The sequence below is a fragment of the Trachemys scripta genome, chromosome 7, assembly GCF_013100865.1.
Source record: "Trachemys scripta elegans isolate TJP31775 chromosome 7, CAS_Tse_1.0, whole genome shotgun sequence".
In the NCBI taxonomy this organism is placed as follows: Eukaryota; Metazoa; Chordata; order Testudines; family Emydidae; genus Trachemys; species Trachemys scripta.
Window position 1 is genome coordinate 109,233 of NC_048304.1, and position 16,294 is coordinate 125,526.

The 16,294-nt window shown below is 42.3% G+C and overlaps 1 protein-coding gene across 10 annotated transcripts in view; it reads left to right on the forward strand.

Annotated features, from left to right (window-relative positions):
• PLXNB1 (plexin B1) overlaps positions 1-16,294 on the forward strand; it is a 211,514-nt gene that overhangs the window by 44,695 nt on the left and 150,525 nt on the right. For 8 of the 10 annotated variants that reach the window (XR_004646473.1, XM_034775817.1, XM_034775825.1 and 5 more), the window contains exon 2: positions 7,825-7,886. The exons of 1 other annotated variant lie outside the window; for it this stretch is intronic. Coding sequence is in view for 1 of the 9 variants with exons in the window: in XM_034775827.1 (XP_034631718.1) it covers positions 7,884-7,886 (3 nt within the window). In the remaining 8 variants the exon portion in view is untranslated. Of the gene's footprint in view, positions 1-7,613; positions 7,636-7,824; positions 7,887-16,294 lie in introns of those variants that run through there. One more of the 10 variants, XM_034775822.1, reaches the window with a different exon arrangement.

Sequence of the window (16,294 nt, forward strand, 5' to 3'; positions counted from 1 at the left end):
GGCAGCCATGTACTGGAATATGGTTTTTCAAATAGCACACCAACTGAAGTTTGGATTCAGTAAGAGGCACATCTTTAAAGTAATGCAAATAAATGGAATCAAGTAGTACAGATACTGCTGAGCCAGTGTCCAACATTAGCTGAATAGAGTGTGATTTGCCTGAAGGTATGGCGGAAACGTTTACAGTGCACTTGATCTGTTCTGGAATATGTGCAGTAGTGATTTTGTCCACACTCAGCACAGTAACATCTGGTATTGTAACTGCATGCACCTGTTGATTGAACTGGCTACTGCAACATACTTCAGCAAAATGCCCAATCTTTTTGCAATGATTGCATTGAGCTACTTTTGCTGGACATCCTATGTAGCTTGCAACATGTTGTGGGGATCCACAGCGAAAGCATGCTTTTACTCTATTTTGCATTTGCTGATTCAGTGGCTTTTAATTAGTGTTCCTCTTGCAATTGTTTGACTGCAGCGATCGTGAACTTTTCTGCAAAGGAGTCACAGCCTGAACTGTGCCTCCTGTATCTTTGCTCATTATTTTGGCTTCAGCTGTAGCTGACTCAGTCTGAGTAGCAATGGCTATTGCTTTTTCTAGTGTAAGTTGTGGTTCTAGAAGTAAGCATTCTCTTACACAAAGTATGGTTGTTTTCTCAATGAGTTGGTCTCTAATCATCTCATCTGCCTTATTCCCAAAGTCACAAGTTACAATCAGACTCCTAAGGGAAGCAATATATTGCATTATAGTCTCTCCTGATTTCTGCTCACGCTGGCGAAATCTGTAGCGATTAGCTACTACGTTCACTTTTGGCACAAAAAAGTTCTTTAATGCAGTGAGTGCAGTCTCATATTTATTGTCTGCAGGGGGAAAAGTGTAAAATATACGCTGCCCTTCTGTTCCAAGGCAGTGGATTAGCAGAGCACACTTTCTTACTTCAGAAATCTCTGTAGCACTGATTGCAAGCAGATAAGTCTCAAACATATGGATCCAGACAGTAAAAGCAATTGGAGGCTCACTTGGGCTTTGCAGAAAGGGTGCAGGTGGGTTCAGAGGCGGTAGATCCCACCCTCGTCGCCAAAATGTTGCATCAAGCAGGCAAGGTACTAACAAGCTTCAACAGGACTTTATTTTTACAGTGGAAACCTCTTTACCAAGCTGCTGCTGCACACTCTGTAACTCTCACTCCGCCTCTTCAACTCCTCCCCCCCCTTCTTCCTGTTTCCTATCTTTTCATACTCCCAACAGCCAGTGCTCCCAGTTCTAATAATACAAGCAGCATCTAAACACCACAGTAAGACCGGCATTGTGCAAAATGAAAACAGTGCAACAAAGAAATGTAAGGCCTGGTTGCCCGAATGAAACAACATCATGAGAAGTGTTTCTTCTCAGGTGGAAGCTGTGTTGAAGATGATGAAAGGAACATGTCTGAACATGCAGGATCTTCAGGGTGGTAAACTTTTTTTATTTCATACTTCTTTCTTAAGGACTGCCTGTCTTCCTTCTGGACTATTCTTGAATTCTCATGTTTGAGCAAAAAATACAGCTATTACTCTATGGTACTATCATTTTAGATGCAGTTGTGATAAAAAATAGCTGAAATAGGCAGATCTTCCTTTTACAATTTCACCTTTAAAGTAGTACTGAGTATCCGTGACTGCAATGAGGAATACTAAATGAGCTGTATGGTAATAATTAAATAACTGCATTGACTTCTTTTGTTTAGGAGAATCCATCCTCAACATACAGTATTCTGAAGACTATCCAGCCTCAAGATCACCATCATTTTCTATAGTTTCAGAGTTATCTGCCAATGATAGTGTTTCAGTCACATCATGTATGTCACATAGCCCACAGTATATCACCTGTAGCAAAAAGAAAAAAAAATCTCCCTCATCCAGAAACAACCATAGATAAGTTTGTGATAAGAACCATCAGATTACAAAAAGAGGTAATTGATGAAAAAAATGCCCAGTTTGTTTATGCAATTAACTCTTCTTTCCACGTGGTTGAGAACCCACACTTCATTAACATGGTTCAGTCATTAAGAGCAGGTTACAGTCCACCCAACAGAGCAGATGTTGCAGGCAAATTGCTGGATAAAGTGTATGAAAGAGAAATTGAGCAGTGTGCAAAAGGTCTAGAGGGTGAAATTGTTAACCTGAGTCTTGATGGGTGGAGCAGTGTCCACAATGACCCTTTGTATGTGCTTGTGTGACAACAGAAGAAGGGAATGTCTTCCTTACAGAAACAATTGATACATCAGGAAATGCACACACAACCGAATACCTAAAAGAAGTAGCAGTAAAAGCTATAACAAACTGTAAAAATTCAGGTTTCAAAAAATTCAAATGTCTTGTACTCAGCTTGGTCAAAGACAATGCAGCGAATGTATCCAAGATGAGAAGAAATTTAGAAGAGAGTGAAGAGAGTCCCAAGCTAATAACATACAGTTGCAGTTATCATTTGATGTACCTCCTAACCAAAGACTTCAGTGTTCCAGAAATAAAGGCTAATGTTGTTATGAAAGTATTTTGCAATTTCAACCACTTTGCAGCAGCTGCTCTGAAAAAAATGGAAGGAACCAACCTAATGCTCCCACAAGACGTGCGATGAAACTCAGCAGTGGGCTGTTTTGAGCACTATATCAAGAACTGGTCCAATCTGATGACAGTTTGAACAAAATTGTGAAAAAAAAGATGGCACTGTCACAGCCAAAGTTCTCCACATTGGGCTTAAGAGAAATGTTGAACACATGCTGAGTACCCTGAAGCCTATTTCTGTAGCCTTGAACAAAATGCAGGGAAATAGCTGTTTTATTGCTGATGCTGTTGAAATTTGGAAGGAACTGAGCGAGATCTTAAAAAGACTACTATTCAATGACAGAGATAAATTACAAGCATTAAAAAAACAAATGGGACAAGCACTATCTCCAGCTTATTTTCTTGCAAATATTCTCAATACTAGGTACCAGGGTCAAACCTTAACTGCTGAAGAAGAAGAGTTGGCTATGACATGGACATCCAGCAATAATCCCTCCGTAATGCCAACTATAATAAACTTCAGAGCTAAGGGTGAACCATTCAAGAAATATATGTTTGCTGATGATGTTTTAAAGAAAGTCACACCAGTGAACTGGTGGAAGTCACTTAAGCGTTTGGATTCAGAGACTGTTGGAATGATGATCTCACTTTTAACAGCAGTAGCTGCTTCTGCCGGTGTAGAAAGAATATTTTCTTCCTTTGGACTAATTAATTCCAAATTGAGAAATCGTTTGGGACCTGAAAAAGCAGGAAAGCTTGTTTTTTCTTTTCCAGATTATGAACAAACAGAAAAATGAAGGTGAAGATGACTGAGTTAGCTGCAGAAGTCAATATTTTAAGTTTCTCATGTTGACCTGGCTGACAGTCACTTTAATTTTTGTTTTTGTTTTTTTTAATATTTCATGTAACTATTTTAGGTAAAAAAACAATTTTAACAAAAACAAACCAGATTTTAAAAAACTTGAATGTTTAACTAAATTCAAAAATTCATATGCTTGTTTTGTTAAAATATTATATTTGCTGTTGAAGAAAAAATCCAGAATACATAACGTTGTTGTTTTAGTTACATAAAATAATTTAAATGTCTGTCTGGTGATGTTCTCCTCCTAATACAGCATGGCAAGAAAATCCTCCAAATATTAATGATTAACCTGTCGAATTAGAGATGGTTCACCTCCGAATGATTTCACAAATATCTGCTTCAAAGAAATAACCAAACAATCATTCATTTTCTGATATAGCTGTAAAATTAATCTGAAAAGTTTTCAAAATAAATCACTTTAAAAATGTATAGTGTGTACCTTCTAAAAATGAAACCTACATCTATCTCTGAGTTGTGAAGAATATGTATTAAGGTTATAACAACCAACAAGAATGCATTTTTATGTAGAAATCCATGATTAAATCGAGTCTTCCTGACTAGTGATTTAAATCACAATTTGATTTAAATCAAATCCACCCTGGGAGTTTTGGAATCTTAAATAAGGATAGGTATGATGCAAACTAGAAGGGAGCTTGCTCATTCATACATTACAGGGCTCTTCATTTTCCCCTTAAGCATCCAGCATTGTCCACTGTGGCTGGAGCAAGAGATTGAACTCTTAGGCTGTTATGGTCTGGTTTTTCATAGAGTGGAATCTATGAGGGAAGCACAGAACAGAGGCCACCTCCTGTAGCAGATGTAGGTGGGACCTCACTGTATTAGGAGCTGCCCCATGGGGGCTGGATTTCATAGATTTTAAGGCTATAAAGGACCATTGTATTCACCTAGTCTGACCCCTTGTATAACATAGGCCATAGAACTTCTCCAAAATAATTCCTAGAGGATATCTTTTTAAAAAAAAGACATCCAAACTTGATTTAAAAATGGTCAGCGATGGAGAATCCATCACAACCCTTGTTCAGTTGTTCCAATAGTTAATTACGCTCACCATTAAAAACTTCCACCTTATGCACAGTCTGAATTTGTCTAGCTTCAACTTCCAGACATTGGATCATGTTATACCGTTCTCTGCTAGATTGAAGAGCCCATTATCAAATATTTGTTCCCACATAAGTACTTTGACTATAATCAAGTCACCCCTTAACCTTATCTGTTAGATTAAAGGAGATCAACCTATTTAATTTATCACTATAAGACATGTTTTCTAATTCTTCAATCATTCTCGTGCCTCTTTTTTCTGAACTCTCTCCAATTTATCAACAACCTTCTTGAATTGTGGGCACCAGAATCGAACACAGTATTCAAGCAGCAGTCGCACAAGTGCCAAACACAGAGGTAAAATTACCTTCATACACCTATTTGAGATTCCACGGTTTATGCATCCAAGGATTGCATTAGCCCTTTTGGCCACAGCATCACAGTGGGAGCTCATGTTCAGCTTATTATCCACCATGATCCCCAAATCTTTCTCTGAGTTACTGCATCCCAGGATAGAATCCCCCATCCAGTAAGTATGGCTTACATTCTTTGTTCCTAGATGTATACAATTTTGTTTAGCCTAATTAAAAAACACATGGTAAACTGGGTGCAAGTAAACAAAGTGATCCAGATCGCTCTGAATCAGTAACCTGTCTTCTTCATTATTTATCACTCCCCAATTTTTGTCATCCGAAAACTTTTAGTGATTTTGTTTTCTTCCAGGCCATTAATAAAAATGGTATAGTGTAAGGCAAAGAATTGATCCCAGCAGGACCTCAATGGAAACATACCCATTCGATGACAATTCCCTGTTTACAGTAACATTTTGAGACCTCTCAGGCAGGTTTTAATCCACCTAATGTTTACCATGTTAATTTTATATCATTCTAGTATATTATTCAAACTGTCATGCTGCACCAAGTCAAATGCCTTAGAGAAGTCTGATACGCTATGTCAACACTATTACCTTTATCAACCAAATTTGTAATCTCATTTAAAAAGAAAATCAGATTAGTTTGACAGAATCTATTTTCCATAAACCGATGTTGACTTGCATTAATTACATTACCCTCCTTTAGTTCATTATTAATCAAGTCCTGTATCAGCTGCTCCATAATCTTGATGGGGTTTAATATATAATTAAGCCTATAATTACCCAGGTCCTCCTGATTAACCTTTTTAAACATTGGTACATTAGCTTTCTTCCAGTCTTCTGGAGCTTTCCCAGTATTCCAAGACTTATTGAAATGGTAATGGTCTAGCAAGTTCCTCAGCCAGCTCTTTTAAAACTCTTGGATGCAAGTTATCTGGACCTGCTGATTGTAAAATGTCTAACTTTTAGTAGCTTCTGTTTAACATTCCCCGTAGATACAAGTGGAATAGAAAGAGTGTTTTCATCACCATATGGTGAGACTATATCATCTGTTCCTCTTCAGAAATATATATTGAACACTTCTGCTTTTTCTGCATTATTATTAATAATTCTACTATTTCTATCTAGTAATGGACCAACCCCATTGTCAGGATTCTTTTAGCTCCCAATATAGTTTAAAAAAATCCTGATTATCCTTAATTCTGCTGTCCATAGACTTTTCTCCTTGTGTCCTTTTGCTTCCATTATCAATTTTCTACAGTTCCTAGCTTCTGATTTATGTTCATTACTGCCAACTTCTTCTTTCTTCCATTTGTTATATATTTTTGATTTTTTTACAGCTGCCTTCACTTTGCCTCAAAACCAGGTTGTTATTTTAAGCAGCACGGCCCTCCTTCCTCAATTGTGGCTTTTGGGGCATCTGGTAATATGTTCTTAAATGATTCCCAATTATCATTCACATTTTTCTGATTAAATGCTTCTTCCTAATTGATTTGGCTCATAATTGTTTTCAGCTTTGAACCTGGTCCTATTAACGCACCAAGTGTGTATATATATTACTGGTCAGGACTTTATTCTGCTTCCACATTAGAAATGTGATCAAGTCATGATTTCTTGTACCTAAGTTACCATTAACTTTTAATTTTGTGATCAGTTCCTCTTTATCTGCTAGGACACAGTCTAATAAAGAATTCCTCTGTTTTGGCTGCGACACTTTCCGATTTTGAAATTGTCATCTGTAACGTTTAGCATTGCTAAGGATGTTGTAGTACTGGCAGCATGAGCCCTCTAGCGTATGTCACTCAAATTGAAGTTCCCCATGATTATGCAGGTTTTTTTCCTACATGTTGTAGATAGGTGCCTAATGAAGTAGCCATTCTGTTCCCTACTGTGATTTGGTGGTCTGTAACAGACACCAATAAATATCCCATTTTGTGTTTAATCTGTTAGGACGTTTGTCCATAAACATTCAGGATAATTTTTTTCTGAGTTATCAGTGATTCAGAAAGAAGGTATTGTTATTTTTGACATAGAGGGCTACTCCCTCTTCCTTTTTGCCTACTCGATCCTTTCTACATAGGTTGTAACCATTGATTTTAACATTCCAGTTGTCATCCCACCATGTTTCTGTAATATCAACTAGATCAAATTTATGCTCATAAAAGAGCAATTTCAATTCTTGTTTGCTACACAGTCTCCTAGCATTGGTGTATAAAATAATTTCTTTTCTTCACTTCCTTTGGGTCCTTGATTAATTTTGTTCTAAACATCTCAGTTTTATGCAGAGTTCTCCTCTTTCCTTTTTACTCTCCCCATTTGTTTGTAGTTTAACCCCCTTCTGACTAGCATTTTTTGTTCACGTTTCATATGCTTGCTTTTGTATACTGAGTGGAGCATAGAACTTAGTAGAAGAGGATGGGACCCAATTATGCATGTTCCAGTTTTGAATATTAGTGCTTGCCAGTGTCCTCACCTTGTTGTGCTTTCTCCTTGAGCTATTTCATAACCATGGGGGTAAGTGTTGTGAGAGAGATTGTGGGCCTGACCTGTAATCCTTGGGGAATAGCTGTTCAAGGGAACTAGAATAGATTGAATTGAACGAATTCCAGGCTGCACAACTCTGAGCTAATCTCCCAGAGGCAGAGACATTACTCACTAATCAGGAATGTGTGTGTACTTTTCCTAATGAGAACAAAACATTTTATCCCTGTTCATTAGAAGAAAGTTAGCATGTACTGTTACTATGCCATTCCTGAGGACCCAGTTGGGGATGTCTTCTGTACCCTTGGTTGGAAAGGTGAATAGGACTGCTAGCCAAAATCTTGCCCTGGCAAGAAATAGACTCCATTGTTTCCCTGGACTTTGTGCAGCTAGCCCAACCTTGTCTTCTGTAGGGGAAAGAGCCCACAGCAGGGCCCAAGGGCAGAGAAGGTTTCATTTACTGAAGAAAATAGTCTTCAAATTTTATGTTGTCTGTTTTTTCCAGCTTGAGGTACGTTGATCAATAAGAGAAATGAAGGTGTCTCAAGGCCGCCCAGAGTCCAAATGGTAAGTGGAAAGCATCAGGATTCTGTACTATGCAACTCTATAGACTAATGCTATAACTCAGGTTCTAGGGGATGGGCTCTCCTTTTCCATTCATGTTTCTGATTATCTTAGTCAGTGTGATGAGTGGAATGGCCATCAGGTCTGTCGGCTCCTTTGTAGTGTCTGTTTCATGCCAAACACCTCAGACCTAATGGTTGCAGCTGAGTTTCTGTTTAGCTGGGCTAGGTTTCCCAAGCACATTTGAGTGTGTGTACCCTTCATAAATAGAAACATTCACTTACACTTTAGTTTGATCAGTGCTCTTCCCCTTTTTCATCTTCCCATCTCTGTACTGGCTCTTCTTCTCAGCAACCACTTCCTCCCTTCCTAGGATTCGGTATATGATTTATAAACTAAAGCAGTACCCAGGCCTACTCTGTGTCTTGCTTAGTGCCAGAAGTCTCTTTGCACATCAGATTCTGAAGCTTGTTTCTTGAAGTGTTAGAATGTAATAAGTGACTTTTAAAGTTAGAAACTGCTGCACGAGTCTGCACAAAAATGGAGCTTTCACAGGATGCAGGCCAGCAAATATCAGACAAACTCCTACTTTTCCTGCTGTGATTTATGCCAAGGCTGGGCCAGACAGTGCTGCCAAATATGCAGCCTCAGGGAGTCTCACTCCTCCTGGAACAGGTAGAGATGCTAGTGTAATGTTTGCTGCTTGTACTCCATTGCCATGTGTTGTGTGGTGTGAGCTGCTTTGTGCTTTCTGAGCTCTGTGGTGTTAATATCTTGAGCCCCATGGGAAACTGATGTCTCCCTGAGGCCAGATCACGTTTTTGCTCTCCTGTTCAGCAGGAAACCTCTATCTCCACACCCTGTGGGAGCAGCTCCCTCCCAGTTAGCAGGGCAGAACAATTTGGGGTAGGTGAGTGAGAGATATCTGGATACCAAATTGTGGCTATTACAGCTGAGAGCCCCAACTGAATGGCTTTGCAAGGGCCACGAACTGAATCTTACTTCCATCCCTTCCTATCCCTTGACTTTCCTGTGAGTAGTGCAGCTAGCAGACCCCTGACTGTCATCTATTAGACTTCCCTTCTTCTAGGGAAACCCCTGATACAGAGTGCTCACTAAATGAAATTCATGGAGTTTTGCACCACACGTAAAGGGGTGTTGTGTTGGAGCATGAAGAATGTGCACGAAGGAGCCTTGTATCAGGAGGCTGGCAGAAGGCTATTTACTGTACAGCTAGCTACTATGGTCAGAGTACCACTAAAATAAATTCAGAGACATAGTGAGGGCAGCAGTCTATAAGCCCATCTCTTTCAGGAGTACAGTATGTTATGTCTTGTTCCATCTTAGCAGTAACACTGAGTAAACTCTTGGATGATAAAGATCAAGTGGTAGGAAAATGTATTTGGGATGACATATCCAAAAAATAAATCCTAATATAATCACCAAGATTGGGGGTCTGGCTTTGCTCAGCTTTACATTATACCATTGAGCAGTGCAAATAAAACCGAGAGAGAGCAGGTTGGACACTAAACCAAAATGACAAAGATTGTTTTAAATAGAGAATAAAGAAATAACAGATTATGTAGCTACATAAGGTTAGCTTTTCTGGACCTATAATCATATGCAGCTTAGAAATAAAGGAATACAGACAGAGGACAGAAGCTTGTCAGTGTCCAGAATCCTCCTGATATTGCAGGAAACGTTAACTGTAGGAGACACCCATCTGATCCTACCAAATGATCTGTGCTCAGTACTCCAGTGGAAGAGGAAAATGCCCTTGTTTCCTGTCAGCATGTGCTTAGGGAAAATTCTTTCCTGAGCCTGTAACTTAGCATTGCTTTCAGCTCTGTACTTGGGAGCACTAATCGCCATGGTTAAATCATCTCATTTACATACCCTGAGTTATCACTCGTATCCAAGCAACGGTCCACTATACTCTGACACTCCAGTAGTAGATATTCTGCCAGTGTCTCCTGGGAGAAAGGCTGTCACTCCCCTCCCTCCATTTCCCTGTGATGGTTAGGGGAGAGAAGAGTGGTCCTGTGCACGTAAACTTCATTGTTAAAAATTTCCAGTAGAGCCAACCTGTTTTCCCACTGAATCAAAGTAAATCCAAAACTACTGCGCTGTTCCTCGTAAAGTCCTTGCAGTCTTCAGGAGCCGCCCCCAAACTCTCATCACCTCATCTCCTATCAGAGAAGTTAGATGAGAAGGACTGATTGGGCTCTCTACTCATCTTCTCACCTCCCTTGACCCCAGACAGCATGAAGGATGCTATTTTGAAGAGCACTGTACATGTGAGGTCACACTGGATGGAGGAGGCCTCTGCACAGCATACCCTCATATGTATTGGGAGTGCTTTGTGGAGGATGCCATTTTGTAGAGCAGAATGGTATCCTCCATCCATCATGATCTCGTATACTCTATAAATGTGATGTCACGCTGTGCGAAGCTAAGTGGCATCCTCCACACACTAGGGCAGTGTTTCTCAAACTGGGTTTGCCGCTTATGTAGGGAAAGCCCCTGGTGGGCCGGGCCGGTTTGTTTACCTGCCCTGTCTGCAGGTCCAGCCGATCGCGGCTCCCACTGGCTTTGGTTTGCCCCTGCAGGCCAATGGGAACTGCTGGAAGCGGTGGCCAGTATGTCCCTTGGCCTGCACTGCTTCCAGCAGCTCCCATGGCCTGGAGCAGCAAACCTCGGCCAGTGGGAGCCGCGATCGGCTGGACCTGTGGACGGTGCAGGTAGACAAACCAGCCCTCCCGCCAGGGGCTTTCCCTACACAAGCGGCAACCCCAGTTTGAGAAACACTGCACTAGGGATTTACACAACCCCATCTGCTGATGGCGCATCCCCATTTGGGGTCACAACCCACAGTTTGGGAACCAGTGCCCTACTGTCTCAGGAAAAGATCTAGCAGTCAGTGAAGGTTTCTGCTCACTGCCCTGTGATGGTTCAGAGAAGTGGGTGGGTTGGTTGGTATTTTTGTTTGTTAAATGGGGAGAGGGAATGGCTCTGGATATAATAAATCAGTGTTACAACTGTCCTGTGAATACTGCTTTCACATCTTTGGATAAGTTGTCATAAAAAAGACACAGAAGAACTAGAGGTCTAGAGAAGGGCAGTTAAAATGATTACAGGCAGCAGAGTGGGTTGGCCCATATGAAATGGGATTAAAATCACCATTGTTGTCTAGTTTAGAAAGAAGAAGAGAAGGAGATAAGGTATATTGGTTTATTTGTTTGAAATCTAAAGGCTAGTTTGGGTCTTGTTTTATTCCTTCCATTAATACAAGAGCAAGGGGGAACTTGAAGGCCCCAAATTTAAGATTTCATACTTTTTGTACTCCTCATACAGTTAATCTCTGGAATTTTGTGCTCCAGAGCATAGAGGCAAATAGTTTGATTGAGAGAAGGGTTACATTATTTACATGAATAAGAGCAGCAAACTAATTAGGATAAAAATTACAGACTTCTGATCCACATGATTCAAGATGTTAACACATTGCCAGGTGTTCTCAGGAAGGAATTTTCCCCCATATTATAGTACTTTATGCATCTTTTGAGATTTCTGATATTGGCCATTCTTGGAGAAGTGAGATTGGTCTAGTTGCCCATGTTCAAGAGGCCTGGAAAACTTCAGTTTAGAAAAGCTTTTAAAACATTTTATCTTATGAAATATTTAAAAATCCACAAAGCTGCCCACTTCTGCAGAAAGTGCAGACTTTCCTGAACTCATTGGCTGGTTCCAGCAAGATTCTGTGGCTGCTGTGGCATCACATCCCCAGAAAAGTACATGTTTGCGCACCACTTGGAACAGGAGCCTGACAGCTGCAAAACGTTTGGATAGGGTGACCTAAACCAGGTAGGTTTGAGGTTTCACTAAGTATTTGCTGAATATTCTTTCTCTGGTGGTTTATTTGGAGTGTTCAGCACAGAATTGTAATCTAGATTGGCTTTGTAAATCATTTTTAAAGAATAATGGAGAGCCTGGTTCTCATTTACCCTAGGGCCACTATACACTGCTCTTGCTGTGTAAATGTAATTACTCAAGCAGTGTAAAGGGGCCTTAGTGTAAATAAGAACTGGGCCCCACCTCTCTGGAAAAACCCCAGGGATTGGCTCATGCCATGTGGAGAGGTTGCCCATCCAGAGGCAAGTCAAGATGAGCAGGGTAGATTTATATAGATCTTGGTGCTGTAAGAACTTTCAAATACCATATACTTTTTACAAAGGTCAAGAAAGAAAGTAGTTAACCCCAGTGATGGGTGTATTTCAAAACTTGGGTGTTGGCATGTTAGTGGAAGGGAAAGTGAAAATCTTTGTTTTGAGTGGAGGGGAAGTCGAGTCCTGGTTCTGGTACATATTGCAAAAAAACTCCCACAGCTAGGGAAGACAGTGTGGAGGCGAGTACTCTGAGCAGAGAAGAATTGTGGGGCACTCTTCCACTGCAAGGTATTCATTTTTTTTTTTTTTTTTTTTTTTAAAGCTCTGAGCTGTTATAACCCTTTCTCCAACAAGAATTGCTGCTTAAAAGACGGACCATCTCATAGAATACACTTGAAATTGCATTGTTATTAGTTATACCCTGAACACTGGAAAACAAAAAGTGGAATAAAATCTTGTTTGCGTCAAATGCTGTATGTCGTTCAAAAGGGTTTATTCATCTGGCAGTGTCTATCTCATTATTAAATTACAGTTGCATCTGAATTGAGCTGAGATGTATAGCAAGACACGGTTCCTATTCCAAACAGCTTGCAATTTAAAAGGTTAAAACCTAAATAAGGCCACATTTTTAAAAGGGCTCAGCACACTGGGAGCATGTTGAGTGCTGAGGACTTGTGAAAACCTAACCCTTATTTAGGTGCCTGAATAGAAGCTGAAACTATCTCAAAAATCTGGCCCTGAGCTCTTTTGAAAATCTGATCCCATGAAGTGTGCGATGAGGGAGGAGAAAAAGGGTACAGCATACAAGCAGAATGGCCAGGCTGAATGGTAAACATTTGTTGTATCACACATACATCTGTATAGGAAGCGATTTCTAATGTCATCTATTCTGTTACCCTGTAGTGTGCAGGATCAATCTTACTCCTAAACCATCTTTGCAAATGGGTGTAATTTCTTGATCCCAAATGTTTCCAATTCAGAAGATTTCATAACCCCCTTGGCAGCTTGAACCATTGCAGAACTGTCCCTATTGCTAGATAATAGATACCAATCCTTGTAAATGTCTTGCAGCAGGGACACATCTCTAAGAGGGGGTCTGGGACCAGTGGAACCCCAGCTACTGGGTGTTTTGTGTACATCTCTTTAATTTTAGATTATTGTAATTATTTAAATGTGAACATTTCAAAGTTTGGTGGTTAGATGTTTATCTGAATATAGAGGGCTCAGGAGAATATAGAGGGCTCAGGCAGGCTCTCACTCCCTCTCCTTCTGGAGGCATCTTCCCCTTTCTCTTCTGAAGAGGAAGGAGTGGAACAGTATAGAGCTTCTGCCTTCTCCCTCAACCTGAGAGAGCATGGGTATTTCTTACTGAAGTCTCATTTGTCTTCTTCCTCTACTGCACCCCCAAACTCACTCTATCACAGTCATGTTTGGGTGTCGCTGTCGCTGTGGCAGTGCTATGGGGTGTGGGTAGAGAGGAGTGGGATTTTTGCAGCTGTGCAGAGAAGGTTGGAGAATGATCGGCCCCCCCCTACCTGTCTCACACACTCTTCTCCTTTCCAGCCCCTCCCTCTCATCTTATAACCAGGCTGGGTCCAAAACTCACTGTTTCTTCCTCTGCAGCATTTAGAAGATTCAGTCTTTTCCCCCTCAGTCCTCATAGCTCAAAACCTTACCCATATGTTGCTCATATATCCCAGCCTGTTCCCTGCAGCTGCCTCCCTCACACACACCCATACGCTGCTATCTTAATTTGGCCCCTTTGTGCATTATGATTTCACATTTCCTAATTTTTGAGTGCTTGACTTTGCAACTTTAATGACATTCTCTTAACATAGTTTAGTCTTTTATAGGGTGGTCTGTTAGCATCCCCTTTTCTTAAGGTTGCCTGACACTTCTCCTTAAGACCTAGTTTTCAGTTGCTTATAACTATGCCAAATTTTAACTGGTCTAAAATCTTCCATGCCAGGTGTCAGCCTCAGGTTGAATTGAAACAATTCAGCTGTTTTCAAGAAGGTGACTAGAGGAAAATATAGTGATTTTTCTATGTTAAAAAATCTGACCACTTCTTCGCCCCCTGTTCTGGAAAGCAGGAAATAGAAATTTGGTGGTGGTGGGGAGGTTGCATTTGTGAGGAAATCTACACAACTTTGACCAAGTTATAAGCCTTTGAAAAATCGCAGTTTGCACATGCTCAGTGACTTGCTGTTTGCAGGTAATTCTGCAAAGTTTCCATAAGTATCATGCATGCTCCAGCCTGGTTCTGATCAGTACCTTCCCTGCAGTTACAGTTCCAGGCTGCTGTGGTTTGGATCAGGACCAGGCACTAGCACCGAGGTCAGGGAGCCTCACTCTCTTGTGCTCTCAATTACCACCCTATTAAGCCCATGCAGTGTGGAGGAGGAAGCTGTATCATTATTTACTCCTGGGGAAATTCTGTGTCACTGTGCATGCGCAGAAATTATGTCCCCTGCAGATTTCTTTGCTTCTCTGCAGAAAAATGACATTTTTGATGGGGAAGCAAAGGGAAACCACAAGAGCAGTCAAATGACTCTCCCCCAGCAGTATGTTTTGGGTGCCCAGGGCAGCCAGCAGAGAGGTAAATCACTGTGGGGCAGGGAGCGGGACTGGGGAAGACCCGGCAGATAGCTCCTACCCTGTGCTGGGCTCAGCTGCTAGACCTGGCCGGCCTGGGGAGGATGGGACTTCCTCTTCCATGCCTGGCATCCGGGGCTGTGTCAGACCCACCCCCAGATTTCTCCCCCGGCTGTAGGAAGCCCTGCCCACTTCCCTCCCCCCACCCATCCGCTTCCTGCAACCATCGCTCCTCAGCTGCAGGGGGAGGGATCACTGTACTGGGAGCTGATCCCCCAACCACCATGCATCCAGACCCCCCTCATACCCAGACCCTCCTGCCAAGCCTCACTCCACCCTACTGAGCCCCAACCAGCTGCACCTGGATCCTCACCACAGTGAGCCCCACTCCCCCAGCATCTGGACCTCTACTGAGTTCCGCACATCCAGACCCCCCTTCTGAGCTCTATCCCCCCCCCACCTGCCGCCCCCCCCCCCCGCTGAGCCCCAACCACCTTCACCTGGACCCCCCTGCAGAGTCCCATTACTGTTGCATCCAGAACCCTCCAACAACCTCCTGTGCATCCAGATCCCTTCCGCACCTGGATCACCCACTGAGCTGCCTGCACCCAGATTGTCCCACACAGAACCCTCTCAACCCACACCTTCCAAACTAAGCCCCTCCACACTTGGATCCTGCCTTACTGAACCTGCCTGCCCACACTTGGTGCACCTGGCATGGAGGGGCAGGGCCCTGGGGTGTTTCAGGGGCAGGCCAGGTCCTTGCACTGAGTCAGGGTTGGGTGAAGCCTCACTGCTGAGTTTGTGTCCCGGGGGGAGCTGCACAGTGATCTCCCACCTCTGTACAGCCAGGGGCCTGTGCTCCCCAATGCCATGCTGGAGCCTCCACATTTATTTGACAAATAAAATTTGCAGAATTTTAAAATAGTGTGCAGAATGCCCCCAGGAGTAATAATTTGAATCTAGAAGAGATAAGAGCCAGATCTATGGGGAGGGGTAGATTGTGACAAAGAGGCAGAGACGGGAGGAAGACTGGAACTGGAGGCTGGCAGGAGGGACTGGGAATCACTGGGCAAGGAGGCTGAGACTGGGAGCCAGAGGAGACTGAGATCAGTGAGGAACTGCGAGGAAACTGGGACCAGCTGGACAATAAAACTGGGACTGGAAGAAAGAGGGCAGAGACTGGGACTTGGAAAGGCTATGGAGAGGGGTGAGACTAGAACTTGCTGGGCAAGGAGGCTGGGCCTGGGATGAGAAGCCTGAGGAGTGGAGCCAGGTTTTGGGGAAGACACAGGGCTGGGACAGATAAGAGTGTGGGGCAAAGAGGTCAAACTTGGGGGAATGTGCAGAAGAGTCTGTGCCCATTAGAACACACTTCCTTCAGGGCCTGGAATGTAACCAGGATTCCGGAGTTTCAGCTTCTCTGCTGTTAGCAGATCTCTGTGAAACCCTCTGACAGAAATTCCCATCCCCTTCTAATGTTGGTCCACATAGACTCTATAGAGGATGACAGGCTGTTACTGCTGTCAGTTACTCTGTTAGCTCAAGGGGCAGAGTCTGTTCGTAGAGTGAAAGGGTCCAACCATGCTGGATGACCCAAGTATGTGGTGTCAATATGATGCCACATAATGGCATTTTTGTTTTTTATTTACT